The 20,737-nt window shown below is 45.5% G+C and overlaps 1 protein-coding gene across 2 annotated transcripts; it reads left to right on the top strand.

The window, feature by feature from the left end:
* The first annotated feature begins 410 nt into the window (after positions 1 to 410).
* On the top strand, positions 411 to 20,549 carry zgc:92360 (uncharacterized protein LOC436988 homolog). Of its 2 annotated transcripts, none has more exons than XM_067372826.1 (11): positions 411 to 648; positions 3,536 to 3,666; positions 4,673 to 4,764; positions 17,451 to 17,533; positions 17,611 to 17,723; positions 18,445 to 18,591; positions 18,675 to 18,758; positions 18,846 to 18,908; positions 19,025 to 19,096; positions 19,219 to 19,450; positions 19,524 to 20,546. In XM_067372826.1, the coding sequence occupies exons 1-11, from the start codon at positions 561 to 563 to the stop codon at positions 19,550 to 19,552; spliced, it is 1,134 nt and encodes a 377-aa protein (XP_067228927.1). In that variant the 5' UTR covers positions 411 to 560; the 3' UTR covers positions 19,553 to 20,546. The 2 variants fall into 2 exon arrangements, with proteins under 2 accessions (XP_067228927.1, XP_067228928.1); XM_067372827.1 differs by lacking the exon at positions 411 to 648 and adding an exon at positions 1,331 to 1,383 and having other exon boundaries at positions 19,524 to 20,549.
* The last annotated feature ends 188 nt before the right edge of the window (positions 20,550 to 20,737 follow it).

Below are 20,737 nucleotides of genomic sequence, written 5' to 3'. Positions count from 1 at the left end.
CAATATTTTTTTTTACTCATTTAAAATGCAATAAAAATTTAGTATGCCTTTATATATTTTAATACGTACAGGTTAGAATAAGTATGTTGTTTCAATTTTTATATAATATAAGTTTTACACTGAATGAACATTATTATTTCACTCACATTTTGACATTTTATTCTCCCAAAACTTATTTGAAACCTCAAAAGTAGACGTTTTACTTGCATTTAATGTGCTTTTCTATGTGTATAAAATACATTTCTATTGATTTAAATGTCTTTGACTCTTATATGTTTTGCGTTATAATGTGAACTATGCGCTAATGTGTATGTAAAGATAGATGTGTAATCTGTGAGTTTGTGTGTTTATGGTGAGTGTGACGACGCTCTGGAACACACACACACACACACACACACACACACACTGGTGTTTCTGATGCGGAACAACAAGTCTGAACAAACTCTGCTGCTTCACTTCCGAATGTTTGAAACACCTCCACCAGCCCAGCGCCTCCTTCTGCTCCTGCTGCTGCTCCGCGCTCGTGAGGAGAGACACCGACCCGCCGCTCCACCGGACCGATGACGGACAACGAGCGCGCGGCCCGAACCCTCAAACACGTCCTGCAGAAGCCGGGGAACGGCAACTGCGCGGACTGCGGCGCGGACAGTAAGTTTACCCGCTTAGAAATCCACCGAGTAACCGGAACCGGAGCGCACGAGACATGACCGAACCTGCGCGAACGGATCAACAAGCGCTCGAGACACACGGGGGGCGTGACGCGCGCGGACAACTCACCTGAAACGCGAGCAACTGATATGGAGATGTTTTTAATAGTGTTTTATAAACTTGTGTTATAGTATGCGATGCTATCCGGGAGATCTAGAGTTCATGAACATGATATCTCTCTCTGTGTGTGTGTGTGTGTGTGTGTGTGTGTGTGTGTGTGTTTCCAGACATACCTGTGTAATTAAAGACTCTAGTGTTTGTAAAGGGAAGGCAGTGATGGATGGTTTGGGGATTGTGTTTGTACTCATTTAAGGCAGGATTTGATTTCAGAAATTTCAGATTTGATTTCATATTTTTGGTTTCAGAATGTGTGGAACATGTAATTTCTGATTTAGGAATTTAGTGTTTGATATGATATAGATCAGGATTGTGTTTGTCTGGAGGCGGGCGGCTGGTGGAGACGGGCCCAGATGTTGACTGAAGGTGTGGCTGCGATTTCTACATGATTCTAGGAAGAGAGAGAGAGAGAGAGAGAGAGAGAGAGAGATGGGGGGATGTGGGTGGAGTTGAGGAGAGATGAAGAAACAGGAAGTGGGTTTCTGCACACTGTCCAGTGTAACACATGAATGTGAACTGAGATGTTGAGATGTTTCTGGATACGTGTTCAGTGTTCTGGTAGTGCTTTCTTCTCTATCATATATTTTAGTAATCATCATAAATTATCATTCGAAAGCTTTTATTCCTGTGGAAAGTGTTTTGAAATTGGACATTGTGTGTGGTACTTTAAATCCTTTTAGCAGCTCAACTTTTGTGACATCAACTTCAAACTTTGAGCACCACTTGGTTAGACGTACAGCTTTGATTGTATAGCACTATTAGAGTCCAGGTTATTTTGTGAAATATACCATAATAATAACAATATGATAACATAGTTTGTATAAATGTTTAGTTCAGTGCATTTTCTTTCCAGTTAAAGGATTAGTTCACTTCAGAATGAAACTTTCCTGATAATTTACTCACCCTCATCCGTCATCCAAGATGTTCATGTCTTTCTTTCTTCAGTGGAAAGAAATGAAGGAAAACATTCCAGGATTTTTCTCCATATAGTGGACTTCACTGGGGTTCAACGGGTTGAAGGTCCAAATGTCAGTTTCAGTGCAGCTTCAAAGAGCTCTACATGATCCCAGATGAGGAATAAGAGTCTGATCTAGAGAAACCATCGGACATTTTCTAAAAGTAAAATAAAATTATATAGTTTTTCCAGCTGCACTGAAACTGACATTTGAACCCCAGTGAAGTCCACTATATGGAGAAAAATCCTGGAATGTTTTCCTTAAAAACTTTTCCACTGAAGAAAGAAAGACATGAACATCTTGGATGACATGGAGGAGAGTAAATTATCAGGAAAGTTTAATTCTAAAGTGAACTAATATTTTAACTGAAAGTGTTTTAACTTTATTTTTACAATTTAAAATGCTTTGATAACAAGTGCCTCCTTTAAACAGAGACCAACCTTAAGTCTGTATTCCAAAACATTCATGAACTACAACCGTTTACGATCAGATCTGTTCTCAAAAAAGTGTTAATAAATCATAGTTTTACTTAATTTAAATCATGTTCAGGTTGCCTGGCGAACTGTTTTATCAGAAAATGTACCTTATGACAGTCTGTGATCATGATGTCAAGAGGATTTAAAGGCATAGTTCACCCAAAAATGAAAACTATCCCATGATTTACTCACCCTCAACCCATCCTAGATGTGTATGACTATCTTCTTTCAGATGAACTCAATCAGAGATAAAATATTCTGGCTCTTCCAAGCGTTATAATGGCAGTGAATGGAGGTGAGATTTTGAAGCCCAAAAAAGCGCATCAATCCATCATAAAAGTAATCCATACGGCTAAGGCCTTCTGAGGTGAACAATGTGATTTTGTAAGTAAACCTGTTTGTCTGCTTCTGCTGAACACAAAAGACGTTATTTTGAAGAATGTTGGTAAACAAATACTTTTGTATTTTTTGTCCACACAATGAATGTCAAAGGAATCTGAAACTGGTTGTCAACATTCTTTTGTGTCGCAGAAGAAAGAACATCAAACCGGTTTGGAACAACATGAAGGAGTTTTTAATTCTTGGATGGACTGTCTCTTTAAGTTCACGTGCAAATTATCGGAAATGTAATGATGCATTCATGCCACCGCGTAATTACCGCAATCTTGAGATGACAACACGTGACGTTATATTTGGAATAATGCGTTTCTGTGGCACTGTCTCGGCACTATCTCAGAATCTCGATTACAGTTATTACGATATGGCGTGAACACACCTTGAATTCTACTGTGCAATGTTTTATCGTTTTATCTCATATCTTTTCTATCTGTCATTATGACGTAATGAAGTCAGAGTTAGGTGTTTTACCCAGTTTAAGGGTTTTATCAGCAATGCTGGAATATTATCTCTGTATCTGTGTGTGTTTCTGTAGCTTTAGGCTGCTGTTAACTGTTCTTTAGTGTTCTTTGGCTTCAGGCCGTTTTAGAGCTCATCACTCAGGCTTTTGGACAGCGTCTGAGTTATTTCGCTCAAGGGTCTGTTTTCCAGGAATCCTGATGATGTAGATCATTGTTCAGTATTTCTTCCTTATTCTGTCGTTGTAAGTATCATGTCTGTGCTGAGTCGGCAGTCTATTATTAACACGACTATCCGTTCTTCTGGATCTCAGTGAGAAAAAACATCAGCCCAACCTGCAAATGTGTGTCAAACTTGAAGAGTAAAACTGAATTTTATTTATTCATCTCTCTCTCTCTCTCTCTCTCTCTCTCTCTCTCTCAGATCCAGAATGGGGCTCTTGTTCTTTGGGAGTCTTCATCTGCCTGGCCTGCTCCGGAGTACATCGCAATATTCCCAGCATCGGAAAAGTCAAATCCCTCCGACTCTCACGCTGGGAGGATTCAGAAGTTCAGGTGTTGATGACGTTTCTGTAAACCTGCTGCATAATATTTATTAAAATTATGAATTAGCTTCTTTATACTTTCAGTTTTCATTTAAGTTTTAGTGTTTTTATGTGCTTTTGTCATTTTTATTAGTACGTTTTTAGGTTTAGTCATTTTAGCACTTTTTTATTTCACTTAGTTTCTAATTAATAAAAATTATAGTATTTATATTTTATTTCAGCTTTAATTCAGTTGATGAAAATAGGTTTGAATATGTTTAGTTTAGTTTTGGTGAGTGACATTTACACGGACCCTAATAATCCGTTTGTAATCAGTCGGTCGGAATAAATTGGCCAAATGCGAAATTTCGTTCAGATTATAAGGCGTGCTTTAAGCCTTTTCTAATCCGTGCAATAGGACATGTAAACACTTGATCGGATTGAAAACAGAAACTGGAAAGATCTGCTTAATTTCTCTTCATAACTTCAGGTGTGCCTCAAGGCTCGGTCCTCGGACCTCTTCTTTTCTGCATTTATGTGTTACCCGTTGGTCATATTGTCCAAGCTGATGACCAGCAAATGCACATTTCTGCTTTCTTCACTTCTTTCATGTAAACACTATGTTAGGATTCATCAATCGGAGTGATTTCATTCTGACTGAAACAAAAAGTGTCCATGTAATGTTGTTCATCATGTTATCTTCCATGCAACAACAAAAGGATAAAGTTTGTAAAGTCATGCATTTCTTTTCCACACCAAAACAGTTCATACTGAGTATGAAGATGAGTGAATGATTTTAATTTCGGTCTGTTCCTCAAACCAAGAGTCATATGACTCCAGAAGACATGAGTCACGTCAACCGTATGGTGCTTTTTCCTTTCCAGTCGCGGTACGAACTGTTACTGTATAGAAAAGAAATGCATGAAGATTCTTCTGTTGTGTCGCAACTGCATGAAACTGCATTTCTTTAAACATTAAAAAAGGTGTCTGAAAATATCTGATTGATGTTGCATAACTGTATGCTTCATTATTTTTAGTTCCTGTCTGAGCATGGGAATGACACCATGAAGGCCGTTTATGAGGCTGCTGTTCCTGTTTACTACTACAAGCCCACGCACAAGGACTGCCAGTGAGTTCCCATGGCGACATGCCGCATCACCACCAGCCCATCATGATCACAATCTGATCCCAAAGCGTCTCTTGTCAGTCAGTGTGGAGTGACTGGATGTGGATATATCCTCTCAAATACAGTCGTATCATGTTCTTCAGCCTGAGGAAACCTCTTAAATGCTCTGCCAGATGTTATATTTAGGGTTAATTCAACTTTAGGGCACTTAATTGAGTTCGTTTAGCTGTAATGAGAATTAATTTAGCTGATCGGCTGGCTTTAACAAAGCTTCAGAGAATCAGGAGAGCATGAGACTAGAACTAGACATCTGTGAGAGACGATCAGACCTAATCTCACGCTAGACGAGCGTCTCAACTAGTGCTTTGATGACTGTAGTTCCTGTAGTCAGGATGAGTTGAGCTGACGGAGGTGTGTGTTTTAGGGTTGAGCTGACGGAGGTGTGTGTTTTAGGGTTGAGCTGACGGAGGTGTGTGTTTTAGGTTGAGCTGACGGAGGTGTGTGTTTTAGGTTGAGCTGACGGAGGTGTGTGTTTTAGGTTGAGCTGACGGAGGTGTGTGTTTTAGGTTGAGCTGACGGAGGTGTGTGTTTTAGGGTTAGCTGATGGAGGTGTGTGTTTTAGGTTGAGCTGACGGAGGTGTGTGTTTTAGGTTGAGCTGATGGAGGTGTGTGTTTTAGGGTTGAGCTGATGGAGGTGTGTGTTTTAGGTTGAGCTGATGGAGGTGTGTGTTTTAGGTTGAGCTGATGGAGGTGTGTGTTTTAGGTTGAGCTGATGGAGGTGTGTGTTTTAGGGTTGAGCTGACGGAGGTGTGTGTTTTAGGGTTGAGCTGACGGAGGTGTGTGTTTTAGGGTTGAGCTGACGGAGGTGTGTGTTTTAGGTTGAGCTGACGGAGGTGTGTGTTTTAGGTTGAGCTGACGGAGGTGTGTGTTTTAGGTTGAGCTGACGGAGGTGTGTGTTTTAGGTTGAGCTGACGGAGGTGTGTGTTTTAGGTTGAGCTGACGGAGGTGTGTGTTTTAGGTTGAGCTGACGGAGGTGTGTGTTTTAGGGTTGAGCTGACGGAGGTGTGTGTTTTAGGGTTGAGCTGACGGAGGTGTGTGTTTTAGGTTGAGCTGACGGAGGTGTGTGTTTTAGGTTGAGCTGACGGAGGTGTGTGTTTTAGGGTTGAGCTGATGGAGGTGTGTGTTTTAGGTTGAGCTGACGGAGGTGTGTGTTTTAGGTTGAGCTGACGGAGGTGTGTGTTTTAGGGTTGAGTTGACGGAGGTGTGTGTTTTAGGGTTGAGCTGACGGAGGTGTGTGTTTTAGGTTGAGCTGACGGAGGTGTGTGTTTTAGGTTGAGCTGACGGAGGTGTGTGTTTTAGGTTGAGCTGACGGAGGTGTGTGTTTTAGGGTTGAGCTGACGGAGGTGAGTGTTTTAGGTTGAGCTGACGGAGGTGTGTGTTTTAGGTTGAGCTGACGGAGGTGTGTGTTTTAGGGTTGAGCTGACGGAGGTGTGTGTTTTAGGGTTGAGCTGACGGAGGTGTGTGTTTTAGGGTTAGCTGACGGAGGTGTGTGTTTTAGGGTTGAGCTGACGGAGGTGTGTGTTTTAGGGTTGAGCTGACGGAGGTGTGTGTTTTAGGGTTGAGCTGACGGAGGTGTGTGTTTTAGGGTTGAGCTGACGGAGGTGTGTGTTTTAGGTTGAGCTGACGGAGGTGTGTGTTTTAGGGTTGAGCTGACGGAGGTGTGTGTTTTAGGGTTGAGCTGACGGAGGTGTGTGTTTTAGGTTGAGCTGACGGAGGTGTGTGTTTTAGGGTTGAGCTGACGGAGGTGTGTGTTTTAGGTTGAGCTGACGGAGGTGTGTGTTTTAGGGTTGAGCTGACGGAGGTGTGTGTTTTAGGTTGAGCTGACGGAGGTGTGTGTTTTAGGTTGAGCTGACGGAGGTGTGTGTTTTAGGTTGAGCTCACGGAGGTGTGTGTTTTAGGTTGAGCTGACGGAGGTGTGTGTTTTAGGGTTAGCTGATGGAGGTGTGTGTTTTAGGTTGAGCTGACGGAGGTGTGTGTTTTAGGGTTGAGCTGATGGAGGTGTGTGTTTTAGGGTTGAGCTGATGGAGGTGTGTGTTTTAGGTTGAGCTGATGGAGGTGTGTGTTTTAGGTTGAGCTGATGGAGGTGTGTGTTTTAGAGTTGAGCTGACGGAGGTGTGTGTTTTAGGGTTGAGCTGACGGAGGTGTGTGTTTTAGGGTTGAGCTGACGGAGGTGTGTGTTTTAGGTTGAGCTGACGGAGGTGTGTGTTTTAGGGTTGAGCTGACGGAGGTGTGTGTTTTAGGTTGAGCTGACGGAGGTGTGTGTTTTAGGTTGAGCTGAAGGAGGTGTGTGTTTTAGGGTTGAGCTGACGGAGGTGTGTGTTTTAAGGTTGAGCTGACGGAGGTGTGTGTTTTAGGTTGAGCTGACGGAGGTGTGTGTTTTAGGTTGAGCTGACGGAGGTGTGTGTTTTAGGTTGAGCTGACGGAGGTGTGTGTTTTAGGGTTGAGCTGACGGAGGTGTGTGTTTTAGGGTTGAGCTGACGGAGGTGTGTGTTTTAGGTTGAGCTGACGGAGGTGTGTGTTTTAGGTTGAGCTGACGGAGGTGTGTGTTTTAGGTTGAGCTGACGGAGGTGTGTGTTTTAGGGTTGAGCTGACGGAGGTGTGTGTTTTAGGTTGAGCTGACGGAGGTGTGTGTTTTAGGGTTGAGTTGACGGAGGTGTGTGTTTTAGGGTTGAGTTGACGGAGGTGTGTGTTTTAGGTTGAGCTGACGGAGGTGTGTGTTTTAGGTTGAGCTGACGGAGGTGTGTGTTTTAGGTTGAGCTGACGGAGGTGTGTGTTTTAGGTTGAGCTGACGGAGGTGTGTGTTTTAGGGTTGAGCTGACGGAGGTGAGTGTTTTAGGTTGAGCTGACGGAGGTGTGTGTTTTAGGGTTGAGCTGACGGAGGTGTGTGTTTTAGGGTTGAGCTGACGGAGGTGTGTGTTTTAGGGTTGAGCTGACGGAGGTGTGTGTTTTAGGGTTGAGCTGACGGAGGTGTGTGTTTTAGGTTGAGCTGACGGAGGTGTGTGTTTTAGGGTTGAGCTGACGGAGGTGTGTGTTTTAGGTTGAGCTGACGGAGGTGTGTGTTTTAGGTTGAGCTGACGGAGGTGTGTGTTTTAGGTTGAGCTGACGGAGGTGTGTGTTTTAGGGTTGAGCTGACGGAGGTGTGTGTTTTAGGTTGAGCTGACGGAGGTGTGTGTTTTAGGTTGAGCTGACGGAGGTGTGTGTTTTAGGTTGAGCTGACGGAGGTGTGTGTTTTAGGGTTAGCTGATGGAGGTGTGTGTTTTAGGTTGAGCTGACGGAGGTGTGTGTTTTAGGTTGAGCTGATGGAGGTGTGTGTTTTAGGGTTGAGCTGATGGAGGTGTGTGTTTTAGGTTGAGCTGATGGAGGTGTGTGTTTTAGGTTGAGCTGATGGAGGTGTGTGTTTTAGGTTGAGCTGATGGAGGTGTGTGTTTTAGAGTTGAGCTGACGGAGGTGTGTGTTTTAGGGTTGAGCTGACGGAGGTGTGTGTTTTAGGGTTGAGCTGACGGAGGTGTGTGTTTTAGGTTGAGCTGACGGAGGTGTGTGTTTTAGGGTTGAGCTGACGGAGGTGTGTGTTTTAGGTTGAGCTGACGGAGGTGTGTGTTTTAGGGTTGAGCTGATGGAGGTGTGTGTTTTAGGTTGAGCTGACGGAGGTGTGTGTTTTAGGGTTGAGCTGACGGAGGTGTGTGTTTTAGGGTTGAGCTGATGGAGGTGTGTGTTTTAGGTTGAGTTGACGGAGGTGTGTGTTTTAGGGTTGAGCTGACGGAGGTGTGTGTTTTAGGTTGAGCTGACGGAGGTGTGTGTTTTAGGGTTGAGCTGACGGAGGTGTGTGTTTTAGGTTGAACTGACGGAGGTGTGTGTTTTAGGGTTGAGCTGACGGAGGTGTGTGTTTTAGGTTGAGCTGACGGAGGTGTGTGTTTTAGGTTGAGCTGACGGAGGTGTGTGTTTTAGGGTTGAGCTGACGGAAGTGTGTGTTTTAGGGTTGAGCTGACGGAGGTGTGTGTTTTAGGTTGAGCTGACGGAGGTGTGTGTTTTAGGGTTAGCTGACGGAGGTGTGTGTTTTAGGTTGAGCTGACGGAGGTGTGTGTTTTAGGTTGAGCTGACGGAGGTGTGTGTTTTAGGTTGAGCTGACGGAGGTGTGTGTTTTAGGGTTGAGCTGACGGAGGTGTGTGTTTTAGGTTGAGCTGACGGAGGTGTGTGTTTTAGGTTGAGCTGACGGAGGTGTGTGTTTTAGGTTGAGCTGACGGAGGTGTGTGTTTTAGGTTGAGCTGACGGAGGTGTGTGTTTTAGGTTGAGCTGACGGAGGTGTGTGTTTTAGGTTGAGCTGACGGAGGTGTGTGTTTTAGGGTTGAGCTGACGGAGGTGTGTGTTTTAGGTTGAGCTGACGGAGGTGTGTGTTTTAGGTTGAACTGACGGAGGTGTGTGTTTTAGGGTTGAGCTGACGGAGGTGTGTGTTTTAGGTTGAGCTGACGGAGGTGTGTGTTTTAGGTTGAGCTGACGGAGGTGTGTGTTTTAGGTTGAGCTGACGGAGGTGTGTGTTTTAGGGTTGAGCTGACGGAGGTGTGTGTTTTAGGTTGAGTTGACGGAGGTGTGTGTTTTAGGTTGAGCTGACGGAGGTGTGTGTTTTAGGTTGAGCTGACGGAGGTGTGTGTTTTAGGGTTGAGCTGACGGAGGTGTGTGTTTTAGGTTGAGCTGACGGAGGTGTGTGTTTTAGGTTGAGCTGACGGAGGTGTGTGTTTTAGGGGTTAGCTGACGGAGGTGTGTGTTTTAGGGTTGAGCTGACGGAGGTGTGTGTTTTAGGGTTGAGCTGACGGAGGTGTGTGTTTTAGGGTTGAGCTGACGGAGGTGTGTGTTTTAGGTTGAGCTGACGGAGGTGTGTGTTTTAGGTTGAGCTGACGGAGGTGTGTGTTTTAGGTTGAGCTGACGGAGGTGTGTGTTTTAGGTTGAGCTGACGGAGGTGTGTGTTTTAGGTTGAGCTGACGGAGGTGTGTGTTTTAGGTTGAGCTGACGGAGGTGTGTGTTTTAGGTTGAGCTGACGGAGGTGTGTGTTTTAGGTTGAGCTGACGGAGGTGTGTGTTTTAGGTTGAGCTGACGGAGGTGTGTGTTTTAGGGTTGAGCTGACGGAGGTGTGTGTTTTAGGGTTGAGCTGACGGAGGTGTGTGTTTTAGGTTGAGCTGACGGAGGTGTGTGTTTTAGGTTGAGCTGACGGAGGTGTGTGTTTTAGGTTGAGCTGACGGAGGTGTGTGTTTTAGGTTGAGCTGACGGAGGTGTGTGTTTTAGGGTTGAGCTGACGGAGGTGTGTGTTTTAGGGTTGAGCTGACGGAGGTGTGTGTTTTAGGTTGAGCTGACGGAGGTGTGTGTTTTAGGTTGAGCTGACGGAGGTGTGTGTTTTAGGGTTGTGCTGACGGAGGTGTGTGTTTTAGGTTGAGCTGACGGAGGTGTGTGTTTTAGGTTGAGCTGACGGAGGTGTGTGTTTTAGGGTTGAGCTGACGGAGGTGTGTGTTTTAGGGTTGAGCTGACGGAGGTGTGTGTTTTAGGGTTGAGCTGACGGAGGTGTGTGTTTTAGGTTGAGCTGACGGAGGTGTGTGTTTTAGGTTGAGCTGACGGAGGTGTGTGTTTTAGGTTGAGCTGACGGAGGTGTGTGTTTTAGGTTGAGCTGACGGAGGTGTGTGTTTTAGGTTGAGCTGACGGAGGTGTGTGTTTTAGGGTTGAGCTGACGGAGGTGTGTGTTTTAGGTTGAGCTGACGGAGGTGTGTGTTTTAGGGTTGAGCTGACGGAGGTGTGTGTTTTAGGGTTGAGCTGACGGAGGTGTGTGTTTTAGGGTTGAGCTGACGGAGGTGTGTGTTTTAGGGTTGAGCTGACGGAGGTGTGTGTTTTAGGTTGAGCTGACGGAGGTGTGTGTTTTAGGTTGAGCTGACGGAGGTGTGTGTTTTAGGGTTGAGCTGACGGAGGTGTGTGTTTTAGGTTGAGCTGACGGAGGTGTGTGTTTTAGGTTGAGCTGACGGAGGTGTGTGTTTTAGGGTTGAGCTGACGGAGGTGTGTGTTTTAGGTTGAGCTGACGGAGGTGTGTGTTTTAGGGTTGAGCTGACGGAGGTGTGTGTTTTAGGGTTGAGCTGACGGAGGTGTGTGTTTTAGGTTGAGCTGACGGAGGTGTGTGTTTTAGGTTGAGCTGACGGAGGTGTGTGTTTTAGGTTGAGCTGACGGAGGTGTGTGTTTTAGGTTGAGCTGACGGAGGTGTGTGTTTTAGGTTGAGCTGACGGAGGTGTGTGTTTTAGGTTGAGCTGACGGAGGTGTGTGTTTTAGGGTTGAGCTGACGGAGGTGTGTGTTTTAGGGTTGAGCTGACGGAGGTGTGTGTTTTAGGGTTGAGCTGACGGAGGTGTGTGTTTTAGGTTGAGCTGACGGAGGTGTGTGTTTTAGGTTGAGCTGACGGAGGTGTGTGTTTTAGGTTGAGCTGACGGAGGTGTGTGTTTTAGGTTGAGCTGACGGAGGTGTGTGTTTTAGGGTTGAGCTGACGGAGGTGTGTGTTTTAGGGTTGAGCTGACGGAGGTGTGTGTTTTAGGGTTGAGCTGACGGAGGTGTGTGTTTTAGGTTGAGCTGACGGAGGTGTGTGTTTTAGGTTGAGCTGACGGAGGTGTGTGTTTTAGGGTTGAGCTGACGGAGGTGTGTGTTTTAGGTTGAGCTGACGGAGGTGTGTGTTTTAGGTTGAGCTGACGGAGGTGTGTGTTTTAGGGTTGAGCTGACGGAGGTGTGTGTTTTAGGGTTGAGCTGACGGAGGTGTGTGTTTTAGGGTTGAGCTGACGGAGGTGTGTGTTTTAGGGTTGAGCTGACGGAGGTGTGTGTTTTAGGTTGAGCTGACGGAGGTGTGTGTTTTAGGTTGAGCTGACGGAGGTGTGTGTTTTAGGTTGAGCTGACGGAGGTGTGTGTTTTAGGTTGAGCTGACGGAGGTGTGTGTTTTAGGTTGAGCTGACGGAGGTGTGTGTTTTAGGTTGAGCTGACGGAGGTGTGTGTTTTAGGGTTGAGCTGACGGAGGTGTGTGTTTTAGGGTTGAGCTGACGGAGGTGTGTGTTTTAGGGTTGAGCTGACGGAGGTGTGTGTTTTAGGGTTGAGCTGACGGAGGTGTGTGTTTTAGGGTTGAGCTGACGGAGGTGTGTGTTTTAGGTTGAGCTGACGGAGGTGTGTGTTTTAGGGTTGAGCTGACGGAGGTGTGTGTTTTAGGGTTGAGCTGACGGAGGTGTGTGTTTTAGGGTTGAGCTGACGGAGGTGTGTGTTTTAGGGTTGAGCTGACGGAGGTGTGTGTTTTAGGGTTGAGCTGACGGAGGTGTGTGTTTTAGGGTTGAGCTGACGGAGGTGTGTGTTTTAGGGTTGAGCTGACGGAGGTGTGTGTTTTAGGGTTGAGCTGACGGAGGTGTGTGTTTTAGGTTGAGTTGACGGAGGTGTGTGTTTTAGGGTTGAGCTGACGGAGGTGTGTGTTTTAGGTTGAGCTGACGGAGGTGCGTGTTTTAGGGTTGAGCTGACGGAGGTGCGTGTTTTAGGTTGAACTGACGGAGGTGTGTGTTTTAGGTTGAGCTGACGGAGGTGTGTGTTTTAGGTTGAGCTGACGGAAGTGTGTGTTTTAGGGTTGAGCTGACGGAGGTGTGTGTTTTAGGTTGAGCTGACGGAGGTGTGTGTTTTAGGTTGAGCTGACGGAGGTGTGTGTTTTAGGTTGAGCTGACGGAGGTGTGTGTTTTAGGGTTGAGCTGACGGAGGTGTGTGTTTTAGGTTGAGCTGACGGAGGTGTGTGTTTTAGGTTGAGCTGACGGAGGTGTGTGTTTTAGGTTGAGCTGACGGAGATGTGTGTTTTAGGGTTGAGCTGACGGAGGTGTGTGTTTTAGGGTTGAGCTGACGGAGGTGTGTGTTTTAGGGTTGAGCTGACGGAGGTGTGTGTTTTAGGTTGAGCTGACGGAGGTGTGTGTTTTAGGGTTGAGCTGACGGAGGTGTGTGTTTTAGGTTGAGCTGACGGAGGTGTGTGTTTTAGGTTGAGCTGACGGAGGTGTGTGTTTTAGGTTGAGCTGACGGAGGTGTGTGTTTTAGGGTTGAGCTGACGGAGGTGTGTGTTTTAGGGTTGAGCTGACGGAGGTGTGTGTTTTAGGGTTGAGCTGACGGAGGTGTGTGTTTTAGGTTGAGCTGATGGAGGTGTGTGTTTTAGGGTTGAGCTGACGGAGGTGTGTGTTTTAGGGTTGAGCTGACGGAGCTGACGGAGGTGTGTGTTTTAGGGTTGAGCTGACGGAGGTGTGTGTTTTAGGGTTGAGCTGACGGAGGTGTGTGTTTTAGGTTGAGCTGACGGAGGTGTGTGTTTTAGGTTGAGCTGACGGAGGTGTGTGTTTTAGGTTGAGCTGACGGAGGTGTGTGTTTTAGGTTGAGCTGACGGAGGTGTGTGTTTTAGGTTGAGCTGACGGAGGTGTGTGTTTTAGGTTGAGCTGACGGAGGTGTGTGTTTTAGGGTTAGCTGATGGAGGTGTGTGTTTTAGGTTGAGCTGACGGAGGTGTGTGTTTTAGGTTGAGCTGATGGAGGTGTGTGTTTTAGGGTTGAGCTGATGGAGGTGTGTGTTTTAGGTTGAGCTGATGGAGGTGTGTGTTTTAGGTTGAGCTGATGGAGGTGTGTGTTTTAGGTTGAGCTGATGGAGGTGTGTGTTTTAGAGTTGAGCTGACGGAGGTGTGTGTTTTAGGGTTGAGCTGACGGAGGTGTGTGTTTTAGGGTTGAGCTGACGGAGGTGTGTGTTTTAGGTTGAGCTGACGGAGGTGTGTGTTTTAGGGTTGAGCTGACGGAGGTGTGTGTTTTAGGTTGAGCTGACGGAGGTGTGTGTTTTAGGTTGAGCTGACGGAGGTGTGTGTTTTAGGGTTGAGCTGACGGAGGTGTGTGTTTTAAGGTTGAGCTGACGGAGGTGTGTGTTTTAGGTTGAGCTGACGGAGGTGTGTGTTTTAGGTTGAGCTGACGGAGGTGTGTGTTTTAGGTTGAGCTGACGGAGGTGTGTGTTTTAGGGTTGAGCTGACGGAGGTGTGTGTTTTAGGGTTGAGCTGACGGAGGTGTGTGTTTTAGGTTGAGCTGACGGAGGTGTGTGTTTTAGGTTGAGCTGACGGAGGTGTGTGTTTTAGGTTGAGCTGACGGAGGTGTGTGTTTTAGGGTTGAGCTGACGGAGGTGTGTGTTTTAGGTTGAGCTGACGGAGGTGTGTGTTTTAGGGTTGAGTTGACGGAGGTGTGTGTTTTAGGGTTGAGCTGACGGAGGTGTGTGTTTTAGGTTGAGCTGACGGAGGTGTGTGTTTTAGGTTGAGCTGACGGAGGTGTGTGTTTTAGGTTGAGCTGACGGAGGTGTGTGTTTTAGGTTGAGCTGACGGAGGTGTGTGTTTTAGGGTTGAGCTGACGGAGGTGAGTGTTTTAGGTTGAGCTGACGGAGGTGTGTGTTTTAGGGTTGAGCTGACGGAGGTGTGTGTTTTAGGGTTGAGCTGACGGAGGTGTGTGTTTTAGGGTTGAGCTGACGGAGGTGTGTGTTTTAGGGTTGAGCTGACGGAGGTGTGTGTTTTAGGTTGAGCTGACGGAGGTGTGTGTTTTAGGGTTGAGCTGACGGAGGTGTGTGTTTTAGGTTGAGCTGACGGAGGTGTGTGTTTTAGGTTGAGCTGACGGAGGTGTGTGTTTTAGGTTGAGCTGACGGAGGTGTGTGTTTTAGGGTTGAGCTGACGGAGGTGTGTGTTTTAGGTTGAGCTGACGGAGGTGTGTGTTTTAGGTTGAGCTGACGGAGGTGTGTGTTTTAGGTTGAGCTGACGGAGGTGTGTGTTTTAGGGTTAGCTGATGGAGGTGTGTGTTTTAGGTTGAGCTGACGGAGGTGTGTGTTTTAGGTTGAGCTGATGGAGGTGTGTGTTTTAGGGTTGAGCTGATGGAGGTGTGTGTTTTAGGTTGAGCTGATGGAGGTGTGTGTTTTAGGTTGAGCTGATGGAGGTGTGTGTTTTAGGTTGAGCTGATGGAGGTGTGTGTTTTAGAGTTGAGCTGACGGAGGTGTGTGTTTTAGGGTTGAGCTGACGGAGGTGTGTGTTTTAGGGTTGAGCTGACGGAGGTGTGTGTTTTAGGTTGAGCTGACGGAGGTGTGTGTTTTAGGGTTGAGCTGACGGAGGTGTGTGTTTTAGGTTGAGCTGACGGAGGTGTGTGTTTTAGGGTTGAGCTGATGGAGGTGTGTGTTTTAGGTTGAGCTGACGGAGGTGTGTGTTTTAGGGTTGAGCTGACGGAGGTGTGTGTTTTAGGGTTGAGCTGATGGAGGTGTGTGTTTTAGGTTGAGTTGACGGAGGTGTGTGTTTTAGGGTTGAGCTGACGGAGGTGTGTGTTTTAGGTTGAGCTGACGGAGGTGTGTGTTTTAGGGTTGAGCTGACGGAGGTGTGTGTTTTAGGTTGAACTGACGGAGGTGTGTGTTTTAGGGTTGAGCTGACGGAGGTGTGTGTTTTAGGTTGAGCTGACGGAGGTGTGTGTTTTAGGTTGAGCTGACGGAGGTGTGTGTTTTAGGTTGAGCTGACGGAAGTGTGTGTTTTAGGGTTGAGCTGACGGAGGTGTGTGTTTTAGGTTGAGCTGACGGAGGTGTGTGTTTTAGGGTTAGCTGACGGAGGTGTGTGTTTTAGGTTGAGCTGACGGAGGTGTGTGTTTTAGGTTGAGCTGACGGAGGTGTGTGTTTTAGGTTGAGCTGACGGAGGTGTGTGTTTTAGGGTTGAGCTGACGGAGGTGTGTGTTTTAGGTTGAGCTGACGGAGGTGTGTGTTTTAGGTTGAGCTGACGGAGGTGTGTGTTTTAGGTTGAGCTGACGGAGGTGTGTGTTTTAGGTTGAGCTGACGGAGGTGTGTGTTTTAGGTTGAGCTGACGGAGGTGTGTGTTTTAGGGTTGAGCTGACGGAGGTGTGTGTTTTAGGGTTGAGCTGACGGAGGTGTGTGTTTTAGGTTGAACTGACGGAGGTGTGTGTTTTAGGGTTGAGCTGACGGAGGTGTGTGTTTTAGGTTGAGCTGACGGAGGTGTGTGTTTTAGGTTGAGCTGACGGAGGTGTGTGTTTTAGGTTGAGCTGACGGAAGTGTGTGTTTTAGGGTTGAGCTGACGGAGGTGTGTGTTTTAGGTTGAGTTGACGGAGGTGTGTGTTTTAGGTTGAGCTGACGGAGGTGTGTGTTTTAGGTTGAGCTGACGGAGGTGTGTGTTTTAGGGTTGAGCTGACGGAGGTGTGTGTTTTAGGTTGAGCTGACGGAGGTGTGTGTTTTAGGTTGAGCTGACGGAGGTGTGTGTGTTTTAGGGTTGAGCTGACGGAGGTGTGTGTTTTAGGGTTGAGCTGACGGAGGTGTGTGTTTTAGGGTTGAGCTGACGGAGGTGTGTGTTTTAGGGTTGAGCTGACGGAGGTGTGTGTTTTAGGTTGAGCTGACGGAGGTGTGTGTTTTAGGTTGAGCTGACGGAGGTGTGTGTTTTAGGTTGAGCTGACGGAGGTGTGTGTTTTAGGTTGAGCTGACGGAGGTGTGTGTTTTAGGTTGAGCTGACGGAGGTGTGTGTTTTAGGGTTGAGCTGACGGAGGTGTGTGTTTTAGGGTTGAGCTGACGGAGGTGTGTGTTTTAGGGTTGAGCTGACGGAGGTGTGTGTTTTAGGTTGAGTTGGCGGAGGTGTGTGTTTTAGGTTGAGCTGACGGAGGTGTGTGTTTTAGGTTGAGCTGACGGAGGTGTGTGTTTTAGGTTGAGCTGACGGAGGTGTGTGTGTTTTAGGGTTGAGCTGACGGAGGTGTGTGTTTTAGGGTTGAGCTGACGGAGGTGTGTGTTTTAGGTTGAGCTGACGGAGGTGTGTGTTTTAGGTTGAGCTGACGGAGGTGTGTGTTTTAGGGTTGAGCTGACGGAGGTGTGTGTTTTAGGTTGAGCTGACGGAGGTGTGTGTTTTAGGTTGAGCTGACGGAGGTGTGTGTGTTTTAGGGTTGAGCTGACGGAGGTGTGTGTTTTAGGGTTGAGCTGACGGAGGTGTGTGTTTTAGGTTGAGCTGACGGAGGTGTGTGTTTTAGGTTGAGCTGACGGAGGTGTGTGTTTTAGGTTGAGCTGACGGAGGTGTGTGTTTTAGGTTGAGCTGACGGAGGTGTGTGTTTTAGGTTGAGCTGACAGAGGTGTGTGTTTTAGGTTGAGCTGACGGAGGTGTGTGTTTTAGGTTGAGCTGACGGAGGTGTGTGTTTTAGGGTTGAGTTGACGGAGGTGTGTGTTTTAGGGTTGAGCTGACGGAGGTGTGTGTTTTAGGGTTGAGCTGACGGAGGTGTGTGTTTTAGGGTTGAGCTGACGGAGGTGTGTGTTTTAGGGTTGAGCTGACGGAGGTGTGTGTTTTAGGTTGAGCTGACGGAGGTGTGTGTTTTAGGGTTGAGCTGACGGAGGTGTGTGTTTTAGGGTTGAGCTGACGGAGGTGTGTGTTTTAGGGTTGAGCTGACGGAGGTGTGTGTTTTAGGGTTGAGCTGACGGAGGTGTGTGTTTTAGGGTTGAGCTGACGGAGGTGTGTGTTTTAGGGTTGAGCTGACGGAGGTGTGTGTTTTAGGGTTGAGCTGACGGAGGTGTGTGTTTTAGGGTTGAGCTGACGGAGGTGTGTGTTTTAGGTTGAGCTGACGGAGGTGTGTGTTTTAGGGTTCTGAAGGAGCAGTGGATCCGGGCGAAGTACGAGAGGCAGGAGTTCATCGAGGACGGAAAGAAGCCGATCTATGAGGACGGTACGTGTGCGTCTGACTCTCAGAACACTGTTTCTGTTTCCCGCTTGATGATTGACATGCTCATTGACCAATCACAGAGGCGAAAGATGGCATGCTGATGAAGAGGGGGCGGGACAACGGACAGTTTCTCAACAGGCGATTCGTCCTGTCCTTGAGGGACGGCACAATAAAGTACTACACTAAACTAGACGTGAGTGTCATTCATACTGTTAGAGTGTTTGTTAATGTTTTGAATTTGATTTTTTTTTTTTTATGTTACTTAAAGTTTTATTTATTTTATTTTTTTTAAATGTCTACACATTTTTAGTTTGTCTATTTTCATTTTCATTTTTGTTAGTTTTTATTAAGTTTTAATTTTTATATTTTCTGTTTTAATTTTAACTTGTTTTAGTCATTTTTATTGTTTGTTTTGTCTTTTTTATATATATATTTTTAATATGTCTATATTTTTAGTTTTTATGATCGGTATAATTTAAGTTAGTTGTCTAATTTTGTGTTTTTGTCATTTTTATTTGAGTTTGTTTTAAATGTCTGTATATTTTTTAATAAGTTTTAGTTGTTATATTTTCTGTTTTTAATTTAGTTAAATTTGTCATCATTTTTATTGTTTGTTTTTGTCATTTTTTATTTATTTCTAAATATGTCTATATAATTTTAATTTTAGTTAGCTTTCTAATTTTGTTTTGTTTTTGGCATTTGTTTTAGTTTTAGTTTTTTTATATATATATATATATATATAATTTTAACTTAAGTTTTAGTTTTTATATTTTCTGTTTTCATTTTCAATTTTCAAGTTTATTGTGTTTTTATCATTTATACTAGAGTAGAAGATATGTATATATAGTGTTAAAGTTTATGTTATTTCAAGTTTATGGATGTAGTTTACACTAATAACCGCCGGGTCTCTGTAGGCTAAAGAACCCAAGGCCGTTATGAAGGTGGACACACTGAACGCCTGCTTCCAGCCGGACAAGATCGGAAACCCCAACGGTCTGCAGATCACCTACGTGAAAGACAACATCACACGAAACATCTTCGTCTATCACGACAGCAGCAAGGTGAGAGACAACAGACACACACACACGCACACACACACACTCACTCATATCTGAGACTCTGTGTGTGTCTCTGTCTCCATCAGGAGATCGTGGACTGGTTTAACTCCATCCGAGCCGCTCAGCTGCACTATCTGAAGGTTGCTTTCCCTGGAGCGACGGATGCTGAGGTCAGTCCTGAAACTCCTCACCTTTTTAATGTTGATCTCAGTGAATCCGGTTGTGTGCAGTGAACTTACCTGCTCTATTCCTCTCAGCTGAAGCCCAAACTGACACGCAACTTTCTGATAGAGGGATACATGGAGAAAACAGGCCCACGGGTGAGACGCGCTCTCAAACACACACACAAATAAACTTTAAATCGCATCAGTGATAAAAGAAGGAGCATGTGTTAAGAGGGAAAACAGTTGATTTTGAGCTGGTTGTGTGTCTGCAGCAAACAGAAGGCTTTAAGAAGCGCTGGTTCACGCTGGACCACCGACGGCTCATGTACTTCAAAGATCCTCTGGTAAGACATTTGCAAAAAAGTCGAAAAGAAGCCCTGACCGATTACAGCATCTAAAATACATGAATGAATGATGATGCTTTTCAAACACTGCTTCAGCTGAGTTTCTTCTGTGTGTCTGTCAGGATGCGTTTGCTAAAGGCGAGGTGTTTCTGGGACACAGGGATCACGGGTACCGCGTTACAATCGGACTGCCCGCGGGAACCCACTATAACGGGTCGTGGCAGTACGGCATCACCATAGAAACCCCGGAGCGCAGCTTCCTGTTCACCTGTGAAACGGATACGGAGCAAAAGGATTGGATGAGCCATTTCAATGCAGTCCTGAACACTCCCATGAGCCCGCAGGAGTACACAGGTAACACCAGCGTCCGCACACACACATACACACGCGTGACGGCATGAAAACATGAGTGATGTGTGTTTTTCAGTGGAGGCGTACTTCAAACACAAACACTGATGGACCTGCGAACGCTGACCTCTGACCTCCGCAGCGGATCTCACAGCACGGCTTCTGAAATGTGTTTTTATGTTAATGTTGTTACTGTACTATGATTCTGTATCATTAGATTATACAACCTTCCATACGTTCAGACTGTTTTGTCTACTATAACTTTATATTTGCATGTTCATCTAAACTGAAATTTTGTTTTGCACCAAATTTGTCTTTTATGGCCTAAAGGCTCCATCTAGTGGTGAGATTGAGTTATTATTCATCATCTGACCATTCACATGGACATTTGTTAAAGTGAATTTCAACTCCTTTTTTAATTGTAAAAGGTTCTCTGGTTCTGAACATCTTTACATATTAAGAGGATCGTTCAGAGAAAAATTATCGTTCTGTCATCATTTTCTCTCCCTTGTGTCATTCCAAACCGTTTCTTTTCTCTATGTGACATAAAAGAGATTTTTAGCAGAATGTTCGCGCTGCACTTTTACATCCAATAATAACGGTGTGTAGCGACCACGTCAAGCCTCAAAAAACAGCCAAGCGCCTCATAAGTGTCATAAATTATCCATCAGAAGTGCTGTGCAAAAGTGTTCACCCCCTTTCTTTTTTTCCCATTTTGCAACCTTATGTATCATTATACACTCAATACCCCATAATACCTAATCAAAAAACAGATTTGTTACTACTTTATTAAAAAGCAAAAATAAAAAAGCATAAGGTTGCAGCATGACAAAATGTGAAAAAAAAAAAAAATGAAGGGGGATGAACACTTTCGCAATGCAATTCCACGTTTTCTGTCGTATGATGCTTTAGATTGATATTCAATATTCACTGTAAATCTCGAATCTCATTGGTTCAAGTGTGTCACATGACTTTCAGTCAGATATTTGAATATGCATGCACACAAATGAGTTTTAAGAGCTTTTTGGTGGAGCAGAGCGAGTAAATGATGACAGAATAATGTTATGATCCCTCAGGGTTTTAATTGCAAAGTTTTAATAAAAGTGCTGATCTAATAATCTTCATGTGTTTGTGAAGTCTGATTCTGATCGTTCACGTGAGCTCGAGGATATTCCTGCACTGTGTGTGTGTGTTTGAATGTTGGTGTGAATGGAAGATTATTGAGTGCTGCTCATGATCGGGGTGTGTGAAACGGCACCAGGGTGTTCGGAGACGTTTGAGTGCCTCGACCGC

Source organism: Chanodichthys erythropterus, chromosome 21, assembly GCF_024489055.1.
Source record: "Chanodichthys erythropterus isolate Z2021 chromosome 21, ASM2448905v1, whole genome shotgun sequence".
Taxonomy (NCBI): Eukaryota; Metazoa; Chordata; class Actinopteri; order Cypriniformes; family Xenocyprididae; genus Chanodichthys; species Chanodichthys erythropterus.
The sequence above is the reverse complement of the archived record's forward strand: the minus strand, read 5'-3'. Positions and strand labels throughout refer to the sequence as shown.